At 42.0% G+C, this 23,733-nt stretch overlaps 1 protein-coding gene across 1 annotated transcript in view; it reads left to right on the top strand.

Annotated features, from left to right (window-relative positions):
- The window catches only part of daam2 (dishevelled associated activator of morphogenesis 2), a 136,585-nt gene that overhangs the window by 71,938 nt on the left and 40,914 nt on the right, over positions 1-23,733 (top strand). Inside the window, exons 6-15 of the mRNA XM_086146706.1 lie at positions 7,597-7,930; positions 9,719-9,829; positions 11,308-11,411; positions 11,532-11,598; positions 11,755-11,872; positions 12,119-12,257; positions 15,940-15,998; positions 16,352-16,536; positions 18,800-19,102; positions 21,740-21,847. Coding sequence (XP_086002832.1) covers positions 7,597-7,930; positions 9,719-9,829; positions 11,308-11,411; positions 11,532-11,598; positions 11,755-11,872; positions 12,119-12,257; positions 15,940-15,998; positions 16,352-16,536; positions 18,800-19,102; positions 21,740-21,847 — 1,528 coding nt within the window. The remainder of the gene's footprint in view (positions 1-7,596; positions 7,931-9,718; positions 9,830-11,307; positions 11,412-11,531; positions 11,599-11,754; positions 11,873-12,118; positions 12,258-15,939; positions 15,999-16,351; positions 16,537-18,799; positions 19,103-21,739; positions 21,848-23,733) is intronic.

Raw genomic sequence — 23,733 nt, 5'->3', positions numbered from 1 at the left:
GAAGGTCAGAGGCAGATGTATTGTCCTGTTGTTGACTGACAGATGAGGTTACATGGGAATCACCATGGACTATAATGTTTGTAGATGACATTCTGATCTGTTGTGAGAGCAGGGAGCAGGTGGAGGACAATCTAAAGATATGGCGGTATGACCCTGGAAGAAGAGGACTGAAGGTTAGTTGCAGCAAGACAGGTTAACAGGGACCAAAAAGGAAGGGAGTGGGGATAAAGACGGTGGAGGATTTTAAGTACTTTGGGCCAACTGTCAACTGCGAACAAGAAACAGGTTCAAGCAGGTTGGAACTGGCAGAGAAAAGTGTATGGGGTAATCTGCAGTAAAAGAGTACCCGCCAAAGGAAAGGAAAGCTATAAAAGACAGTGAGACCATTAATGCTGTATGGTTTAGAGACAGTGATGTTGAGGAAGAGACAGGAAGCAGAGCTGGAAATAGATGAGATGAAGATGTTGAGGTTCTCTTTGGGGGTGATGAGGTTGAATAGGATCAGGAATGAGTTCTTCAGCGATACTGCACTGTAGATGTTAAATATTTTTGAGATGAGGTCAGAGAGCCAAACTGAGATGGTTCTTTCATGTACAAAGTAGGATTAGTGTATATATTGGAAGAAGAATGGTGAAGTTGCAACTGCCAGGCAGGAGGCCTAGGGGAAGACCGAAGACAAGGTTTATGGATGTAGTAAAAGAGGACGTGATGTTAGTTGGATTTTAGAGAATGTAGAGAATTAGGGTTAGATGGAGGGGGTTGATTTGCTGTGGCCAATAGGAAAATTTGTTGCTATTGTTCAATACTGTATCTGTAGTATTCTTTCTTGGCAACTTCTCAAAAATGCTTACTTCTGCCTTTTACAATAACTCCATTTCACAGGCCTTCAGCCCAACATCAATGTTCTGCAGTTGCGACAACTCCTCACATCTCCCTTGTTCTTGAAAAAATCTCACCAGCACACTTCTAATCCCTTCCATTGACATTCCTCTACTCTCTAAGATCCTGTTGACAGACCTATTCAGAAACTACTGACACCTCTCCAAGAAGCTTCCATATCTCTCACCTCTTGGGCTACCCTGCATAACTTTAATAACTCTGTCCAGAATTTCTCCTCCTATTCTAACACCCATCCTACACATGGGGCAAACCACTAGCAGCTTAGAAGATCACACCTCCAATTTCTAGCTTCAGACACGTCACTCTTTTCGGGACCTCTAGCATTTCTACCAGAACATGTCTCCTGGACATGTACTGTATGTCCACCTTCTGGCTTCTTCATTATGTCAACCAACTCCAGCTTTACTGGTCGTAGTACCAACATTTAAGGTCACCACCCCGATTACTAAACCCTTGCCTTTCCTCTTCTCTCAATGCCTTTAGGCACACATGCCTCTACTCTTTCTTCAGTCCAAATTAATCTGTTTGCAACAGGGTTTGTAAAAACAGGCAATTATAATCAGTTGTTATTAGGTCCTGGGCAACGTTTGTAAATGCAGAGGCAGTTTTTAAACAACATGTGTCTGCTCCTTTGAAAATGGACTGCATGATGTGGATATTTAATTTATTTAACAGTTTTATCAAAGTAGGCGGCACAGTGGTGCATTAAAAAAGTGGACCCTTGTTTGATTCCCACAGGGAGCCTTACTGTATAGAGTTTGCATGTTACATGGGGTTTTCTTTTTTCCTCCCACAGTTCAAAAACTTGCAACTGGAACAATAGGAAAATTGCCCAGATATGCGAATGAGAGAGTTAATGTCTGTCTGTCTCTATATGTAGCCCTGCACTTTACTGGTGACCAGTCCAGGGTGTACCCCGCCTCTTACCTGATGGCAACTTGGATAGGCTACAGCATCCCCTGCGACCCTGAGTAGGATAAGCAATGGACAATGGATGGATGGTTAATTGAAAGGTTGCCCAGATAATAGAATGACAGAGTGAATAGTAGTTCATCTATATGTGGCCCAGGCAACCATTCCTGGGTGTACCCCTCACCCAAGAACTGGGCTTTTGGCTCTCGTATCCCTGTGACCCTGAGCGCAGGATGAGCTGTCGATAATGAATGATTGAATGTTTTAAGTACACTCAAAAGGTCTGTTCAGATGTAGACTATTAGGAGTGTTGGGATTAGTATTAGGGTTTTAGTTTAGGGTAATTGTAGATTGTCTGCAGACACTGTTATCTCTTTTTCAATCTATTATTAGGCTCAAACACAGCACAAATAGTATATGGAAAAAACAGTCAAAAACACCCCAAGTTCTTGAGCTAAAGTAATATACAGTGGGCCCTTGACTTACAAGTTTGATTCACTCCCTGGCCAAATTCATAACTCAATTTTCTTGTATATCAAATTAAATTTCCCCACTAAAATGAATTGAAATGCTATTAATCCATTACAGCCCCTCCAAAACCACATCTTTTAATTATGTGTTTTTAGATAAGAATAAATGCTGAACAGATAATGTATAGAAAATAATTCATAATTAAAGAGAAGTAAAGAAATAAACTGGTTTTATTTAGTGTCTTTACCATAAAGATCGGGCAAAGATGCTGCATCATCGGAGATAGGCAGAGGAGGTTGGGGGACTTTTTCATTTCATGCTCTATCCCTTAACTTGCTGGCCACAACTTGATGCTACAATGTGTCACGGGACGCGGGGGCGGACTCGGGCAGGGAACCACACCTCAGAGCAGGAGTCTGGGTTGAAAGCGCTTTATTTGGATTGAACGGCAGGTAGGGTGTCGCTGGTAAGCCCCTGGCCCCGAGACAGAGTTGCACAGGGCTGGGTCTCACCAGGACGGGCCCCGGGCAGGGTGACGGCAGGAAGGACTGGGTCTCACCAGGACGGGTCCCAGGCAGGGTCAAGGCAGGACGGGTCCTGGGCATAGTCAATACTGGATCAAGGTCCGGTGGTCCACCAGGGGGTCCTGGTCTACATGCAGGGTCTGGTGGCTCACCTGGGTCAAGGCAGGATCTCGGGCTGGGTCAGAGTTACACCGGCCGGCTGGGTGGGTCCGGTCGTAACAGGGTAGGGGGCAGGGCAGGGCATGCCGCTGGCCTTTATAGGGCTCTTGATTAGCGGCAGCTGCTGCCACTGGCACCGATTGCGAATTAATCCCAGCCATATCTCCTCTCGGCTGCCGAGAGGAGATCCTGACAACAATGTATTGCTAAATTAACCTGCACACTTTGCTACACTTTATCACTAAACTTTATTAAGTGACAGAGTAAATGCCAGCCCCCCCTTTAAAATGATCAAACCATCTCCGACTGGTTTTTAATGACTCTTCCGATGCCTCATCCATTGATGCTCCCGCTGTCTGTTACAGCGAATCCTAGTAAATTTGTTGTTTCTTCTCACAGAAGTAAAATGATTAAAATATCTAACAACCGCAGGACAAAGGGCATGTATACTACATCTACATGCACACATGGAAATGGAGGGGGCACAATCAAGACTACACTGGTGATACAGTAATTCACAACTTCCTGGGCAGTCCCCTATGCCCAGTTCCCGCAGCTGATGTCTGCTCGCCCTCCCACTTCAGCTTCCCACAACAGAATCTTCTCCAGGCAGCCTGTTGCAGCAGCTCAACTGCTACTGTAACACATGAATTTCCTCTTTGGGATCAATAAAGTATTAATTTATTAATTCATTACTATCAAGAACCGGTACCCACTTCTTCTTATCTCCTCAGCTTTTAAATCACATCGGGGGGCAGTGGTCTTCATGAAACTCGATCTTTGCAATGCTTACTACCTTGTCCGCATCCAAGAGGATAATGAATGGAAGACCGCTTTTAATACACCCACCAGACATTATAAATACTTGGTGAAGCCATTTGGCTTCACCAATGCCCCAGCAGTCTTCCAGGCTTTGGTCAATGACATCCTCAAGGACCTAATCAGCAAGTTTCTCTTTGCATATTTGGATGACATCTTTATTTTTTTCAAGATCCCTCAGGGATGTCCTTTGATGATGTTCTCCTTTGATGAGATGAGATGTACTTAATGATCTCATGCTTGGAAAATTGTTTAGCAGCAGCAGCAGCAAGACATTCAAGGATAAGAGAGTGACAAGCTAGCGAAAAATACAAGTAAAATAAATAAACTCTGAAGCGTAAAACTATAAAGTATAATCTATAAGAAAGTCTCTCCACATTTACCAAGACACAGGAATAAATAATGAGCAAAGTGGCAATGTGAAGTAGTGCAGTAACTGATTAGAGTGAGTTATTGTGTAGGGTTATGGCGTGAGGTAGTAAAGATTTCCTGTATCTTTCCGTTGACAGTGGAGCTGCAGCAGTCTGCTGGAGAAGCTGCTCCACTGTCTATCCAGCGTTAGGTGGGGGGTGGGGGGGTCCAGTTTGTCCATGATGGATGACAGTTTCTTAAGCATCCTGCTTTCAACCATGGTATCAAGTTCTCCATCCTGAGACCAATCACAGAGCCAGCTCTCCTAATGACCCTGTCTAGTCTGTGGGAGTCTCTGGTTGTGATGCTGCTCCCCCAACAAATAACTACAAAAAAGATGAGACAACAGACTGATAAATGATCTCTAACATTTTGCTGCATACATTAAAGGATCTGAGCTTCCTGAGGAAGTAGTCTGCTCATGCCTTTCCTTTACACAGACTCAGTGTTGGATCTCCTGTCCACTCTGTTGTCAATCATGACACCCAGGAATCTATGGTTCTCAACCATCTCCACCACCTCACCCCTGATCTGTAGAGGCTGTGCCAGCATGTCCATCTTCCTCCTGAAGTCGATCACCATCTCCCTGGTCTTGCTGAAGTGGTCTCCGTTCAGTCCAGTTTACAAATCTGTCTACCAGTGTCCTGTAGTCCCCCTCCTTCTACCCCTCCTATACACCCTGCAACAGCAAAGTCATCCGAGAATTTTTGTAAGTGGCATGACTCTTGAAGTCTGTGGTGTACAAGATGAAGAGAAAAGGAGAAAGCACAGTCCCCTGAGGAGCTCTAGTATTACTAACCACCACATCAGACAGAACACTGCCCAGACAGACAAACTTTGGTCTGCCTGTCAGGTAGTAAGTAATCCAGGAGATCACTGAGACATTGATAACCATCGCCTGCAGCTTCTCACCCAACAGCATTAGCTTAATGTGATGAAAGCACTGGAGAAATTAAAGAATGTGATTCTCACACGATTCTCAGATGAGCTTGTTGCAGCAGGTAGATGAGGGTGTCTTCAGCTCCTAAGTGGGGCTGATAGGCAAACTGCAGAGGGTCCAGCACCAACCTCACCTGTGGCCTCAGGTGGGCTTAGACCAGTCTCTCCAGAACCTTCACCACATGAAATGTGAGGGCAACTGGTCAATAGTCTTTGAGGTCTGATGGTGTCGACTTCTTGGGCATGGGAACCAGGCCCACAGCTCCGGTACTTTCTCCTGGCCCAGGCTCAGGTTATAGGGGTGTCTCAGTACCTGAGGGTAGCTTGTCTTCAGAATCCTGGGGGAGATGCCATCAGGACCTGCAGCTTTACTCTGGTGGAGTCTCTCCTGCTATCTCCTGACCTGATCTGTGGTCACAGCTGCAAGGGGACGGGGGACGATAACCTCAGTTGATTGGCAAGGGTGATGGGTAGGGACATGTGGGATTTTTTTTTTCATATAGCCATATCTTAAAAATGATCAATCTACTGCTGCCCCATCTGTTGTTGATGAAATAAAGTCATAAATTTTCCATCTTACTGATGAGTAAGCAAGCTTAGCGAGAAGTAAGCTTTGAAAAGGCTATCTGTACAGGCCCTACAAAGTCAACTTCTGCCGCCTAACTGTTAACCTCGCTTGGATAAGATTTGAATTAGATTTAGTCTTATTAATGTCTACACATGCATAAGTTCAGGGCAATGACATGCAGTTTAGGATCTAACCAGAAGTGCAAAGTAGTAGGTGCAGATATAAACAATTGTAAACAGTATGTACATGGTATATTATTATTGGGTAATGATATTGGGTGCCACAAGTGATTTACAGATAGGGGACTATTGACAGTTGGATATGTGTATTAAATGTCGTAGACAGATGGATATGTACATTTAATGTACAAGTAGAAATATACAGATCATAAGTTATGCTTTACAAAAATATAGTTGAAATGAGCTTTAGTACATATATAAATATGGACAGTAGTTGCCATGGGTTACCAAACTAGTGTTCCAGAAGAAAGAAAAAAATCTTGATTGTCACATTGAGTCATACATACAGCACAATATCAACGAAACTCAATCACTACAATGAACCTATCATGGATGAATCATGAGCAGAAGTGAGCTACTGGGCAGCACCAAGGGTTCAGTGTCTTGCTTAACAATACCTTAACAAGCTAGGGGGACTTCTGGAATCTTAACCAGGAATGTTTGGTTCCAAGGCGACTCCTTGTGTGTGTACAGGACAGTTAAGTAGTATAGTGGTAGTTGAATACTGTCTTTGATCCCAGGAGGAACAAGGATTTGAGAGGTGGTAAGAGGTGTGTAGGGGTCAGCAAGAATTCAGTGGACACTGTTCTTGGGAAGAAGCTATTCCTCAGATGCCCAGCTCTGGAAGAACCTGCCCAGGGACAGGAGGGAAAACACTTTGTGTACAGGGTGGGAGGTGTCCTTAAGAATGCTGCAAGCTCAATGCAGATAGCATTGAATGTCATCAATGGCTGGAAGTTCCTGTGATGAATTGGCCAATTTTCACCACCTCCTGCAGGGGCCTTGCGCTCCTAGATAGAACAGCTTCCATACCAGACTATGATGCAGTTTGATAGGATGCTCTCTATCACACCGCGGTAAAAGTTCAGGTGGTTCTTCTTCAGTGGCCTCAGGAAGAAGAGGCACTGGTGAGCTTTCTCACCAGGTAGGAGGTGTTGGGGGTGCAGCACAGGTCCTTGGAGATGTGGGTCCTCAGAAACTTATAGCTGGAGAAATGCTCAACAGCCATCCCGTTGTTGTAGATGGAGTCATGTGTGACTCTTCTCTTCCCCCCTGAAGTCCACAATGAGCTCATTGGTCTTGCTGGTGTCGAGGAGCACGTTATTTTCAGTGCTGTACCTCTTCTCTGTAGGCTCTCTCATCATTGTTGGCTGATGAGACTGGCCACTGTGGTGTTGTTCACAAGCTTCATACTGGTGTTGACTGCATGCTCTGAGAACCAGCAGCCTTGCATGGGTTTATCCGGCTCAGTGCTGTGTAGACAACAGTGGAGGCGAGTGTGAGGGGTTGGTGGTCTGCTGGCAGTGGGCTTACAGTGTGTTCTGGGTAGCTTTCCATAAGAATTGAGAATTATCCAATAAAAAACTGCAGTGAATGGGAAAGCCTAGGGCTCCTGCAACTACTCGTGCCACTGTCTTGGATATACATAGGATTCAGAAGCAGATCATTGTAAGTTAAATCACCCAGAGACAATTATAATAGCTATAATGAACGTTGCAAATAACATAAAATTTTGTGTCCGTTTTTTTTTTCTATATTTTAGGGTGATGTACTTAGTTACTTGTCATTCCATTGTTTATTAACAATTGACACATCTTTCCATTGTTTTTCTAAATTTGAATCTGTCTTTTTTTTCTATCCCAACATGTGCCAGGTTTGTCACTCGCTTCATTGAGCTGGATGGCCTGATCTGCCTTCTCAACTTCTTGCTTAGCATGGACTTTGAAACATCAGAGAGTCGTGTCCACACCTCAATTATTGGGTGCATTAAGGCACTGATGAATAATTCTCAGGGCCGTGCACATGTGCTGGCCCACCCCCAGAGCATCAACATCATCTCACAGAGCCTACAGATGGAAAACATCAAGACCAAAGTGGCAGTACTGGAGATTCTTGGGGCAGTTTGTCTAGTCCCTGATGGGCACAAGAAAGTATTGCAAGCTATGGTGCACTACCAGAAATACACTGCCGAAAGGACTCGCTTTCAGGTAGGTATACACGTCAGTCACCTTGACAAATGAGGGTTTATAGAACTGGAAGACAAAATATTTCATAAAACATCTTAAATAAATGCAAGAACATTTTTGATAACAGCAAAAGGCATTATGCAACATTTGATATCAGGTTACGTTATAGCTATATCCACATAAAAAAGTGAGGTGAGGACACACAGATTTGTTGAGGTTCAAGTGTTTTCAAGTGTTTAAGTGACCATTCTGGCTAGTCAGATAGTCAACAGGTGACTTCAGGTGGGGTTTGCAGTATATTATCATACCTCAGGGTAAGCTAACACCACAAAGGGTGAGTGACTGAGCCTATGAGGATGTTTTTTGTTGGTTTCAACTATGATTAAATTCAGAAATATTTCAGGGTGAGAGGGAGAGGGAGGGGGTGGAGTGGTGGGATCAGAGAGCACTCTATTATCCTATCCCACCACAATTGAATTACCGTATTTTCCGGACTATACGTCGCTCCAGAGTATAAGTCGCACCAGCCATAAAATGTGTAATTAAGAAGGAAAAAACATATATAAGTCGCACTGGAGTACAAGTAGCATTTTTTGGGGGGAAATTTATTTAATAAAATACAACACCAAGAATAGACATTTCATCTTGAAAGGCAATTTAAAAGGAAAATAGAATAGAGAACAACAGGCTGAACAAGTATGACGCATAAACAATGAAATGAGAACGTGCCTGGTATGTTATGTTAAGGTAACATATTACGGTGAGAGTCATTCAAATAACGATAGCATATAGCACATGCTACAACCAAACAATCTGTGTCACTCTTGATCACTAAATCCAACGAAATCTTCTGCGGAGTCACTTCTGAACAACTCCGCCAACTCCGAAGGTAGACAGTGCGCCGCTTCCTCATCTACCGGTAGGTCGCTTACGTGAGAGTCATCGTCACTTGCAGTTCCAAATATTCCAGCCTTTTTGGATCCCGACAGGATGGCGTCCTTGCTCTGATAGAGAAGCGATTGCGTTGCATGAAGCGGTAACACCAGGAAGGTCCTCCCACAAAGTCATTTATATTCATCTCCTTGGCAGACGCAACTGTCCTGTTGACAAGCCTCTCCCGGCAGCACGTTGTTCAAGCACCAAGTATGAACTCGTTCCTCTAGCCGTGGCCAGCTAGCTTTTAGCCCGCGATTAGCTTTTTTAGTTTTCTTCATTTCAGTAAGAGTAACCTCCGCTTTTCGCCAGTCCCTTACAAGTTTCTCACTAACTTCAAACTTTCTCTCTGCTGCTCGATCGCCATTTTCGGCTGCATATTTCACTACTTCCAGCGTGTAACCTGCAGAATATGATTTTCTTTTCGGTGCCATTTTTGTTCAGCCCTTCTCAGTTGTTTTTATAAGTTAGCGCGAATGTTGAAATGATCAATTTTCATAGGTACAGAAGTTGCTGGTAGCATCTTTTTTCACAACGCACTTCTACCATGACCCGCCCCCGCTGAATTTTGATTGTTTGGCGTGTGTGTGTGATGATCGCTGTTATATTTAAGACACACAGACACACACACATCAGAGCAAGAGAGCTCAATTATTTCAGATAAGTTGCTCCAGAGTATAAGTCACACCCCCCACCAAAATATGAAAAAAAAACGAGACTTATAGTCCGGAAAATACGGTAATTAAACATGATTACTAGATTAACATCAGTTCAATTACACTTTACTTTTAACATAGCCTCAGATGCTATGTGATCAGTTTGTCTTTGATTATTACTTTAATTAAATATAATTACTAACACCTGCCTGGATTGTAGACGCTGCTGAATGAGCTGGACAAGAGTACAGGTCGTTACAGAGATGAGGTCAACCTCAAGACAGCCATCATGTCCTTCATCAATGCTGTGCTCAATGCTGGAGCAGGGGAGGTGAAAACCAACACTCATGTGATGTTAACAATGAGAACGTTTTAATCAGTCAAGGACTTGAAAATTAAGACCCTTCAGCAGGCTTTTTGTTTAACCAATGCTGAGGATTCACTATTAGCTTTACAACTATGACATGTTTTTTGATCATTGTCTCGTTATGTACTAGGTTTGGTTTCTTTTGTGATTTTTTTTGCTTGTACCATTTCACATGTCAACTACACAGATAGCTTGTGGATATATTGTATGTACTTTAAAGTAAAGGATAGTTTATTCTTTCCAGCTATTTATAGCTTTTTTGTTTTGTTTTGTTTTCCTTCTCTTTTTTTTCTAAACATAGTCCCCCTCTACCTTAAAGCACCTTTAGCATATTGCTACTTCACACTTCACAAATGGAATTGGTTACATTATTGTAGTCTCCATAAATCGTAAGGAATAAATTCATCTATTGTATTACACCTAGTTTGTAAAGGAAGTTCGGAGTTGAAAAATATACCATATGTAAGTTTTCAGTTTATAATTATTCGTCATAAAGGAGTTTGTAGATTAATTGTTTTCTCTCTTCCCTTATGTCTTTTGTAAGGGGAGTCTAGTTTTCTCAACCACTCTTTAGATGGCCTTATATCTATGTCAGCCTGAAATATTTTAAAATATGACACAATTAGCTCTTTTGGATTTGAGACAAGTAGAAAAAATACAAGCAAATTTTCTCTGATGTTGGGAAGACATGCACTGGCACAAGAGTAGTTCAAGTCCTGAAGTTGAACATCTGTTATTTAATTGCTATTGCATAAAAACATCTGTTGCCTTTTTATTATGTTGTGAAGATTGGGCAGTTTGATGTTGAATTTTAAGGTGTTAAAGGTTTATCATTCCATCTTGGAGAACAGAAATTGTTCATTTTCAGTTGCACAGTTAAAGCAGGTTTCACCAGACAATCAAATTGTTACTTACCCCAATCCTAGCCCAATGATTTTTAAAAATGACAGAAAAGAAGATAAAGATAATCCAAGAAACGATATATATTTGGAATTGAAGAAATTTAATACAATATGGAGTCAACTAAATATAGACCTCGATAGGCTAGAGCTTACTTGACAACTTGCAGTTTCCTCGTCATGCAAAAAAAAATATTGTTTACCTGTAGGCATAACCCAAAAGTGTTTTATTTGACAACCAGAAAGACAAAAAGTCATATCCAAAAGCCGAAACATCAGTCCAAGTAAAGGTTGTTGTAGAAATTATTATGAAAGTTAGGACAATAGCTGAATTAAAAGAAATACAATTAATTGTACATAGCTGTGAATAAAAGTACCGGTAGTATTGTATATCTGCAGAAGTTCTCAGTCATCCAGGTCATGGTGAAGTTGTATGGTACACTGGATTTGGAAAGATTGGAAGATTGGAAAAAAGCATCCTCATAATGTCATTTAAATCTTATCTAATAATCTATTTTAATTATTTCCACCATATATTTCCAGGACAATCTTGAGTTCCGCCTCCATCTAAGGTATGAATTCTTAATGTTGGGTATCCAGCCTGTCATTGAGAAGCTTCGAGACCATGAGAACGCAACCTTGGATAGGTGGGAATAACACTTGATTTGTAATCCAGAAACAGGAGCACTCTACTAATGATTCAGTGACCAAAAATTCCATAGCAGTTGATCCTTGTAACCTTTTTGTTTCTTTTGGCCTTTTTGTAGGCACTTGGATTTCTTTGAAATGGTGCGAAATGAGGACGACACAGAGTTAGCCAAAAGATTTGACATGGTGAGTAATCTTGAATGATAACCTAACACTTATCCTTTATACTTGTCAAAATGGTTTAAATATGTAAATACTGCAGTGCCATTTAGCCCAAAATTAAGTTACCGGAACAATGGCCAGACCTTAAAATAAATCTAGCATGCTTATTCGTTTCATAAGACTCACGTGGATACGAAGAGTACTAGTGCCATATTTGAGCTGATCAAGAAGAAATTGATCCACACAGATGCCTACCCATACCTCCTTTCCATCCTCCAACACTGCCTGCAAATGTCACGTGAGTAGCCGCACATTCATGTTTTTATGTGCTGTTGATGCTTTAGTACCCAGCTATCATTAATTACAGGACAGCTTTTTACAGATGTGGTTGCGACATTAAAATTAATTTTAGGCATAGGAATTTTTTCTCACTCATGAGGTATGCGAAAACCTCAGACTTCTCAAGGTGCGTTTCTGAAGAAGCTTTTCAATTTATCAGTAATATCTTTGACATTTTTTATAATTGTGTTTTTATTTCACATAGATAGGCGTGGTGGAAGCAGAATGCAGCAATGGCTGCTTCTAGACAGGATCCTCCAACAGATTGTCCTGCAGGATGACAAGGGAGAAGACCCTGATATTGCCCCTCTTGATAACTTCAGTGTTAAAAACACAATTCACATGTAAGTGAAATGTAGATTTTTTTTTTGAGTCAGAGGAGCATGTTAATCACTGACAACTATCAATTGGTCTGCTGCAGGTTTTCCTGGTTAGGATTTATTTAAATTTAGTAAATCAGAGTAATAAGCATAGGTTCACTAAATGTTGCCTGTCTTGAAAGTGATCTTCCATGCTCCAAAGCTTACACATGCCCTTGTATCTTGAAAAGTCTTTTGTGATTACAATATCCAATCAGCAAATTAACAAAAAAGAGAACAGATTGAATACAATGTGGCCTAGATATTCTGGTATTTTTACTTTTTTGTTGTAGAAAACATGACTGCATTGGCAGGTGACGTTAAATGGCATCAGGGGTCTTTCAGAGGATCGGAGGAAGTCATATTTTGATTTTGAACTGGCATGTAAGTGAAAGCCATCGCATAGTGGCAAGTGGGCATGCTGGTGAAGCCAGTCATATTTAGGTGAAGTTAGAAAATAACTTGGCTAAACATACCAGTGATTGATTTTTAAAAAGGAAACATGTGTTTTATGACTGTTGAAATGATTCTTTTGTTGGAACCCAAAGAACAAAACAGATTCTTCTGTTCACAGTTGAAACATTTATTATGGTCTTAGGAAAAGTAAGGGAGCACTGGCCTCAGAGCTCTCGCAGGAACTGTCAGTTGTGAGCTCTGATTTCTGGTCATGATTTACATTTATCTTTTTGGGTTAGGCCTGCCTTGTACAGCAGTTGGTTTTACATGTGACCAAATATAATTGGCCAGTTACCCATAATGTAGACAGGCCAACCACTGTCCACGCCTTGCTCTTAGAATGTCTTTAACAATGTCTCTGAGTGTTTTTTTGGATGTGTACTTAGATAATTGACAAGATCGAGAAATTCATACCGCATCTGTCAAGGCAGGGGTTAACAACGACCACCACTGGTGCCAATAACTTACAGGGTACCAGTGAAATTGGGCAACTGGGTTTAAGAAGGAGGAGCAGAAAGGCATGTTTGGAAGCAGAGAGAGAAGAGTAAAGGCAAGAGTCAGAGACTGATAACAGAGAATTTGTATAAGGAAACATTGACAGGAAAAGCTGTTGAACAAAGCAGTAATATTCAAAGAAAATGGGAATCCATTTTATGTAAGTCAAGTCAAAGAAGGAGAGGAGAAAGGTATGTTCAGAAGCAGAGAGAGAAGAGAAAAAGCAAAAGGCCGGGACTGAGAGAAGGGACTTTGAATATTTGGACAATTACAGGAAAGGCTAAAGAGTTGGTTGATATGGTGAAGAGAAGACAGGTGGATGTACTGTGTGTCCCGGACACAAGTTGGAAAGGTAGCAAGGTTAGAAGCTTAGGAGCAGGTTTTAAGTTGTGCTATCATGGCATTGACAGGAAGAGAAATGGAGTACGAGTTATCTTGAAGGAGGAGTTTTTCAGGAATGTGCTGGAGGTGAAGAAACTGCTAGATATACTTGTGAGTCTAAAGCTTGAAAAGGTGTGATGCTCAGTTTTGTATGGCAATGACCCACAGGTGGGATGTGAGTAAGAGGAGACAGAGAATATCTGGAGTGAGCTAGATGAAGTGATGCAAGAATATCCCCAGAGGTGAGAGTGAAAATTGGTGCAGACTTCAATGGACATGTTGTTGCAGGCAATGGAGGTAATGAATAAGTAATGGGCAGGTTTGTATCCAGAATAGGAACAAAAAGGGACAGATGGTGGTAAACTTTTCAAGAACGATGGCTTTAGTAAGCATTCTGTGTTTTCCATAGGGTAACTTTAAGAGCGGAGGTAGAGGCACGTAGGTAGACTACATCTTGTATCGACTGTATTGGCTAGCATCTGTTAATACATTCCCTCTATCTTTATTCATCTGACCCTGTTCTATGTCCATTCTATCTCTATTTCTCTGTTTTGCCAACCTATATAAATCATCCATGACCATCCAGAGCCTTTCTTAACCCGTCCCTTTTTGCTTCTACCACTTTGTCCTCTGCTTGGCCTTTGTTCTCTTATCTGTCTTGTCACCAAATTCATCCCACAAACCACCATCCTAAGTTTGGATATGCTCACCTACCACCACTTTGAAGTCACTGATCTCCTTAGATTACCTAGTGTGGTCTCAGTAAAATCTTTTTAACTCTTTCCGTGTTGGTGTGAAGTCATGGTTTTGGTCCGTACCCCACCGGTTACAGTGGTACTTGACTCTTGAATCACAGTTTCTTGATGGAACGATGGCGATCCTGTAAATTAGCAGTCAACCTCTGAGCCATGGCTGCCCATATTTGTGTTGACTGCTTACAAGCACAGTTTGCATGCTTTGTGTCAATGTGACAGCTGGTATTGTATTTTTTGAAAACCACAGCAGTTTCTTTGTATATCAAGCATACAGCCATTGATCACACTTTTATGAAAAAATATTGTGGGAAAACTTACTCACTGTCCGCTTTTCTTTCCTGTAATCCACTAATTTTTGCAGAAGGGTTAAAAGGGGAAAGCGAAAAGGTGAGTGTGTAATAAGCCACACTCCAAAGGTCTGTTTATAAAAAGTGCACCATCTATTGGGGTAACATGGGTATTTCAGGAAAAAGGTAAAAATAGGTTTGATTTGATTTGTAACAACATTTCAGGGGCTGTAGTTTGCCCTTAAGCTATACAACGTTGTTGGTCTCACCACCATCCTGCACAGCTTTTCCTTCAGTATTGTTGACAATACCCTATGATATTACGCCTGGCATCTCTCCACCCTTTCCAACCTGCTTGCACATGTTCCATATGCTTAGTTGCTCTGAATTGTTTACAGAAAAATAATCTTTCTGTATCTCACCTCCTTGTAACCACAGCGTATTACAGGGATGCATCTAAAATCTTTTAACAAGTCCGTGTTATCACAAGACAATAATGTCCAGCGTTTCCCCTAGATTTACAGCCTTTGGGGTTGTGAGCAGCCAATGGACAGCACAAACTTTTGCAACATTGGCATGCTGCAAAAGTTTGCAGGGCATGCATGTACGACTTGGACTATTTCCCCGCTGTTATGGACACTCAAGACACTTTCTTAGCATTTATTGAAGGCCCTACAAAAAACAGCAACTAAATACAGGAAACAGAGATTCAAGCAGTCTATTTGGCAACAAGACCAGACAGCATATGCCTGATCTCAGGGATTCCTTTAAAATCCTTTAAAAAGGGTGTCAGGCAGGTGATTAGCAGAACACAAGATAGGTTTGGGCAATTAAATGAGTCCTAATCAGTTGGAGACCGGGAGCTGGGTTGTGGGTGGCAAGTGGGCGTGGTCATCCTGCTGGAGCTTGACAAGGCTGTGACACATACTAGGAATGCAATCTCTCGCTCTTTCTTTCTGCTGTTGTGTGTGCGAATGTGCCTGTGTTTGCACAATGATTTGTTATATAATGGCAGAGAAACACGGATGTTATCTAAAAACATCATTGTCTATGGAGTTTTCTCCATGGACTGCTGCCCCTTCTGACACAAGCCACTATATTTATTGAGGCTCTGAATTGACTCACTGAGTTGTGTCTTCTTGGGCCTGCATTTAACTTCATTAAGTTCATTAGCTTGCTCAATACATTTCCCAAAGAGCTGCCCTTGCTTCATTGACCCTCCCCCTTCCAGTTCAGTTTCAAGCTGTGAACAGGTTCTGTCTTCATAAGTTTTTTTTTCGGCTTGTCCCACAGGCTGGTCAATGAGAATGAAGTAAAACAGTGGCGGGACCAGGCTGAGAAGGAGAGGAAAGGTACAACTTGTGTGAAGTATTTCAAAGAGAGCATACATTCATCTATGTACACACTTGTTTGTTTGTATTTGGTCGTGTGTGTGTGTGTGTGTGTGTGTGTGTGTGTGTGTGTGTGTGTGTGTGTGTGTGTGTGTGTGTGTGTGTGTGTGTGTGTGTGTGTGTGTGTGAGAGAGAGAGAGAGAGAGAGAGAGAGAGAGAGAGAGAGAGAGAGAGAGAGAGAGAGAGAGAGAGAGAGCCTTCTCCTTTGTCTTTGAATGTGTCTTACAGCTTGACATCATAATGTTCTATAGAAGTACTTCAGGACACATATTTTCATCTCAGTTGAGGCTGATTTCGCCACTGTTAATTTTTAGAGCATGTGAAGTTGCTTGCAAAATTGGAGAGGAGGGAACGGGAATGTGATACCAAAACACAGGAGAAAGAGGACATGATGAAGACACTCAACAAGATGAAGGACAAACTCCACCATGAGGCTGCGGAACTGCGTTCAGCAAAGGAACAAGTTCTCGACCTATCTACACGTATCAATGGCAAAGCTGTAAGAAATGGTTGTTTTTATATGAAATGCAGCAGTCATCCTTCTCTGTGTCTCTTAAGATTACTATTGGATGTATTTAAAGGATATGAAGTATCTAGTTAAATTTTTACAGCAAACCAAAATATAAGGTAATTGCATAAGATTGTAAAGATGAAAACAATTGGTATGCTTTTGGTAGTCCACCAAATGGATTAAAACTTTGTATTTGAGAAGGTCATTTAGGCAATGGTTTTTGTCATGAAATGTATTGGCAAGTAGACCTGTTCAGTTTTCTGAAGACATTCTATCCGTTTTTTTAAGACGCTTCCTCAGTTCTAACAGACTGTGGGGAGTTTTCGGTATGCAGTGGAACCTTGACTTACGAGTGCATCAGCTTACAAATTTTCAGAGATACAAGCCATTGCTCAGTCAATTCTTGCTTTGTGATATAGGCTGAGCTCTGACTTACGAGTGGAATGAGCATTTGACACCAACGTGGCTGCCACTACCCATAAGTGCTATTCTAAAAATGATGGGCGCACCGCCCACCGCTAGGTAACCCAGCGAAAATTATGAAAAAACATTAGCAAGGTGTGCATGTTGTCAACTTGTCCATGAAGAGATGAAGAAGTTGTTTTTGGTGAGATGCAATGATGGAGACCATTATCTGTGAGAAAGCAGAGGGTTGTTGGAAGACAAATAAGATAGGTGACTCACCTGATTTGTGGTTTGAATGGGGTTATTATCTTTATGTATGTATCGTGAAATAAAACAAGGATTCTGGTGGCTTCTCTGAGTTGGCATTTGGATGGGAAAGAAACTTTGTCATCTTGGAGGTGCAGGCTCTGATCGACCTACCCAAGGGGAGTAGGTTGAGCAAGTGATGTGCTGGCTGGAAGAGGTCAGAGAGGAGATCTCTGGATCGGCTAAGGTGGGGGTGGTAGCTATCTTCTCAAGGTGGGGCAGGGTGTAGATAATGATTTTTTTGGGTGTCAATCACCCACTGCAGAGCCGAGCCTTCCTGCCTGCAGCTGTGCTTCCAGCAAACCACACTCTGACACAGTATGTCATCACGCTTTTGATAGTAGCGCGATAGAAGGACACCAGCAGCTTCTGCCTCCTCAGTATCCTAAAGAATGACAATTGCTACTGTTCTTTCTTTATCACAGCCCTAGTGTAGGTGGACCAGAAGAGCTCATCTTTGATGTGGACACCCAGGAACCTGAAGTATGACACATGTCTGTAAGGGTTTTCAGTCATCCAGGTCATGGTGGATTTGTGTCGTAATCTTCTTGTTGTGGCAACTGGACTTTAATTTCTTCACTTGACGACTTTTCACCCCTCATTTCACCCTTCAGTTCTAATGACCTGCGGGGAGTTTCCGAATATAACTGCCAGGGTTATGGCGGTTTTATTCGGAAACTCCCCACATGTCATTAGAACTGAAGAAGCATCTTGGATGAGGAGTGAAATAAATTCAAATCCAGTTGCCACAACTAGAGGATTTCGACATGAAGTATGACACTCCCCTCTTGGTTGCTGTTGATGTTGAGAGGAGCATAGTCTTAGTCCTTGTTCCTTCTTAAGAGGAGAAGTGGGGGCCGAGCTTTACAAGTTGTTTAATAGGAAATCTTTAATCCAAGCACATGTGAAAGGTGCAGGTCCAGTAATTTGGTTATCACTGTCCGGAGTGAAGATGTTTCAACACTGAGCATTTTACATTGCTGCCAGGCTGTTCCAGGTGGCTTAGTGTGGTGTGTAGGGGGATGGCAATGGCGTTTTCAGTAGGGTGGTTATTTCTCTAGCCGAATTGGTGGGGATCAAATGCAGGCCTTAATGTGCTGCAGGACCAGCGTCTCGAAGCATTTCATCACCCCTAATGTTAGGGTGATGGGCCTCTAGTTATTGAGGTCACTGTTTTGGGGACTGGGATGGTGGCTGTTTTCAGGCAGGTGGGACAGTGGCTAGCATCAGGGAGAGGTTGAAGACTTGTGTGGATCTCTGAGAGTTGGTTAGCAAGTAGTAAGTAGCTTGCCAGGAACACCGTAGGGTTAAGCAGCTTTTCTCTGGTTCACCTGGCAAAGTACTCCCCTTACCTCATGCTGTTGGAGAGTCAGTGAAGTGCTGATGTATGCTGTTGGGGGCACAGCTGTGTGAGTAATTCTGTAGCTGAATGGGATAGTTAGAAATCATCAGTACTTGTCTTGGTAATGTATCTTGTTTTAATTATCTTAATTCTAAAGCAACAACTGCATCTAAACATTTTGTTTTCTTCTCCCAATAGGGTTGCTCTGTGTCTTTCCAGTGCACCCCCCCTGCTCCAGGCAGCCTGGTGACTCCACCGCCTCCCCCTCTGTTGGTTGGCTTCCCACCACCTCCTTCTCTATTGCCCTTCAGCTGCCCACCTGCACCAATGCCCCCTCCCCCACCTGGTGCTCCACCTCCTCCACCAGGTGCTCCTCCCAGTTTTGGTTCCCTGCCTTCATTTCTCTCCTCCACGTTAAGCTCAGTAACATCCCTGCACTACAAGTCCATTCCTCAGCCCTCTCATCCTTTGAAGTCCTTCAACTGGGCCAAATTGGGAGAGGTGAGAGGAACATGACATATGCTTTGTATCTACTAATCTGTTGTGGACTAACTTAAAAATCACCTTGCATTAAAGTGATGTGCACATTTCTGCAATCATGATTTTTTTTACATTACATTACATTACATCACATTGCATTTGACAGACGCTTTTATCCAAAGCAACTTACAATAGAGGACATAATGACTGCAAATAACACTTGCAAATACAAGATGCACAGTAAATATACAGAACAGTAAGCTTGGGTTAGTGAGTTGTTTTTTTTTTTTGTTTGTTTTTTTTGGACAAAGATGTACACAAACGTACACATACACACACATACTGTATAGCCTAACTTGGTGCCTAACCTGATCTGGGGCAGCTCAAGCATCAGCGCAGTATATAGTCCTGAAAGAGAAAAGTTTTTACCTGTTTCTTGAAGGTTGAGAGAGATGATGCTAGTCTTGTTGCTTCCGGAAGTTTGTTCCACCACAGAGGTAGTAGAACTGAGAACAGTTTTGCCTGAGAGCGCTTAGAGCAAGCAAAAGGTACTGCTAGTAGGTTCGTATTAGAGGAACGCAGCTCTCTGCCGGGAACATAAGGTCTTATCATTTCGTTCAGATATGCTGGACCTGTTCCTGAGGTGGTTTTGAATGCCAGGGTCAGGGCCTTGTGCTTGATCCTGGCAGCTACTGGTAGCCAGTTCAACTCAATGAACAGATGTGTAACATGAGCCCTTTTGGTTGGAGTGAATACCATCCGTGCTGCAGCATTCTGTACCATCTGCAGTGGTTTTATTGCCCAAGCAGGTAGTCCAGCTAGGAGGGAATCGCAGTAGTCCAGGCGGGAGATGACCATGGCCTTAACCAATAGCTGTGCCGACTGTTGGGTCAGGTAGGGTCTGATTTTCTGAATGTTGTACAGCACAAATCTGCAGGTCTCGGCAATTGATGTAATATTGTTGGAGAATGACAGCTGATCGTTGATCATGACGCTGAGGTTTTTTTCGACTTTGTTTGGGGCCACTGTGGAAGAGTCCATCTTGATGCTGATGTTGTGATGAATTGTCTCTTTAGCTGGAATCACTAGAAGGTCAGAGAGGCAGCCTGTGATGCTAGTCGAAACCGTGGCATCATCTGGGTGGAAGGAGAGGTGCAGCTGTGTGTCATCGGCGTAGCAGTGATAGGAGAAACCATGTGTTCTAATGACATTTCCTAGTGAGGTGGTGTACATTGCGAAGAGAAGGGGCCCCGGCACTGATCCTTGGGGTACCCCGGTGGTGAGGGTGAGAGTTGAAGATAATTTCCCTTGCCATGACACCTTGACGGAGCGGCCAGAGAGGTAGGAGTGTAACCAGGAGTGGACGGCACCAGTGATTCCCATGGATGTGAGTATCTTGAGGAGTATTCTGTGGTTGACAGTGTCAAAGGCAGCTGTTAAGTCTAGTAGGATGAGGACAGATGATAGTCCTTCGGCTCTTGCAGTCCTCAGAGCTTCTGTTACTGACAGTAACGCAGTTTTGGTTGAATGCCCACTTTTGAAGCCAGATTGTTTTGGGTCCAGTCATCCAGTCTGATTTAAAAAGTTGGTGACCTGTTTTGCAGCTGCCCTTTCCAGGATTTTTTAAAGGAATGGAAGGAGTGAGACAAGGCGGTAGTTTACCACCTGTGCTGGATTAAGAGTGGGTTTTTTCAGTAAAGGTGTCACCCTTGCTTGTTTGAGGGCAGAGGGGACAGTTCCGGAAAACAGTGAGGAGTTCATAATGCATGTTATCGCTGGAACCACTGATGGGGCGATATCTTGAAGCAGGTTGCTGGGCACAGGGTCCAGCGGGCAGGTAGTGGGACGACTCTCAGTGATCAGTTTGGAGACATCCTCTTCAGAGAGTGGGGTAAATGTACTGAGTGTTGTAGCAGTGGTAGAGGTTTCTTGTGGTGAATGCTCGTCGGAGGGAGGATCTTTGAATTGCTTGCTGATGCTTGCTACCTTTTCTGTGAAGAAGGTGGCGAAGTTGTCTGGGGTAAGATCTGTAGCAGCAAGGGGAGGGGGGGGGTTAAGCAGTGATTTAAAAGTAGAAAACAATTTCCTAGAGTCTGTAGTGTTGCCGATCTTTTCGTTGTAGTAGGCCTTCTTGGCAGTTGTCACAGAGGTGGCAAAGGTTGCTAGTAGAGACTGCAGGTTTTTCGAGATCTAATGGGTTGCCAGTTTTGTACCACTTTCTTTCCGCTGCTCTAAGGGTAGAACGCAGAGCATGGATGGGTTCAGTCAGCCATGGTCGAGGCTGGGTAGAAAGTGCAGGCTTAGTGGAAAGGTTTCAGTGAAATGCACATGTTGTCCAGAGCTGAGCGACTCTGTTGCAATATCTACATCTAATGAAGACAGTGTGCTGGGGTGTGGCAAGGCAGAAGTAACTGCCAATGCAAAGTCTGTGATAGACAGTCTGCAGAGATTTCGTCTATATGTGACCACAGGTGGAGTGCTGGCTGGTGACTGTGGCAGAGTGATTGTGATTTTATTTGACAACAGCATTATAAATCATTATCGAAAAAAAATCTTTCCCTTTTGCTACTCCTGAAGAGAGCAGCTGAAGGGAAGAGAAGAAGATTTAGATCTTTGCAGTTTTGTCAAAGTTAAAATTTTGATGTCTCCATTTCTCAGAATGTGATCAATGGCACCATCTGGAAAGACGTTGATGACCTAAAAGCTTTCAAGATACTTGACCTCAAGGACATAGAGAAGATGTTCTCAGCCTATCAGAGACAACAGGTTTGGAAAGGTTTCAGTGAAATGCAGATTTATAGTATTTGTGTTTGGTAATAATAAATTATCACAAAAACCCCTAGTCCATGCTTTGCTTAAAATAACAGTTCAATATGATTTTGTTTTTAGACTTTTGGTTCAACTGTTTGGTTGTCGTAACAGCACTCCCAGCTCCATGCAAATATTAGCAGCTTTTGCTAAATGCTTTTGATAGACATGGCTTTCCGCATCTATCCTCTAGGGGGCTTTTATAAAAACAAAGAGCTAGCAGGCAATTCAACTTTGAGCCAAAAGGAATCACTGTGTTGAAGCTTTATTATACACAGTACGTGCATGTATTTCTTGTAAAACTAACTTAAGCAGCAAAAACTTCATAATGATAAGCCAAAGGCTGATTTGAACAATACCTGTAAATAAATTTCATATCATAAGTCTGCATGGTAATTACTTTCTAAAATTACTTCTCTACAAGTTTACATGTAAAAGTATTGGTCACAGTTCGATAAACTGCCGTATTCTACTTGCTCATATGTGTAACTTCTGGTAATCACATTTAAACTACATTTTCTTAAAATGTAAACATTGACATGTAATCGCTTCAATAGTACTCATCATATGCCGATTTATTTGCTGTGCATTCGTCTTTAAAATCCATAATACACCTGAAAGCAAATTGTGTCTTTTCAGACTTAAATGAAAGAGGAAAAGTCAGAGTAATAGGTTACTGGGAGTTATTGCTGACCATTTTTTATTTTTTGTATGTATGTTTTCAATTGATATAGCAGTATAAAATCCCATCTCTTCTTTATCTCCCATCCCCCAATCTTCTTAGCCTTATTAGTTTTGTTTCAGTTGGCAAGAGTCAAACTCATCTAATCTTGAAAATATTTCTTTGATCATATCACAACAAAACTTTCACTGTCATGGATCTTTCTCTCTAAAGCACCCTTCTAAATAATTGTGCCCTGAAGGATATGTTATCTTAACAAATCTAATTAGCATGATTATTGTAAGAATGTTTGAGAGAAAATACTTTTAAAACCCAAACACAATTTAGCTACTCATGTAGATTTCATGAGCCCTTGATGACTTGCTTGTTTTCTTGCACTTACAGTTTTCTGCTTTCATTGTTTATTGTTGCATATGTTTTCAATTTTTGTTTCTGCACACTCTCTAACTACCTGCTTACTAAACAATCCTTCAAGCAAGTGAGATGAAGGTCTTCCAGCTTCTCTTTAACATAGCTTTGTTGCACTGTCTAATGCCTTTATGCTCTCAGCAAGTGACCAGGGACGATTGTTATTATGTTCATTAATAGGTATTTTCCTTGTGTCTTTTTCTGTTTACAAGATTTATTTACGTACATATTGGGATGTATGAATGTCAATAATTGTTTTGTATGTTCAAAGGTGCTGTGTCTGTGCGTTAGGGAAACATACACATATTACTACTTAATTCCTGTTTCCACAACAGTTTGCTAAAGTTTACTCGTGCTTTGGATCAGGAACATTGTCCTGGTGTAATTTGGAAACTGGCTACTTTACTGTCTTTTATTCTACAAAGTGTCTATGAACATCATATACTGAAGCTTTTGAATCATTATTTTTTCATTTGAATGAAATACTGGTGTTGATAGTAAAGAAAATAACTTAGTTAAGTGTTTGGCTATTCTCAAAACTCCAGGAAAAATTTAGGAGGCTCAAATTGAAGCATGCATGTGCATGTGTTTTCACATTTTTGTTTTTTTTTTCTAATTAGTTATTGATAATGTTGATTGATAGCATCCATACCATATCGTGACCCACTTAAAATAAGTAATTTTTTCAGATTTTTCAGGAAACACATAAAGCTGAACCATGTGACACACTCTTGACATAGGCAATTTGTACTGA

Source organism: Fistularia commersonii, chromosome 1, assembly GCF_037954325.1.
Source record: "Fistularia commersonii isolate RoL2024-O1a breed Wild chromosome 1, RoL_Fcom_v1.0, whole genome shotgun sequence".
In the NCBI taxonomy this organism is placed as follows: Eukaryota; Metazoa; Chordata; class Actinopteri; order Syngnathiformes; family Fistulariidae; genus Fistularia; species Fistularia commersonii.
The sequence above is the reverse complement of the archived record's forward strand: the minus strand, read 5'-3'. Positions and strand labels throughout refer to the sequence as shown.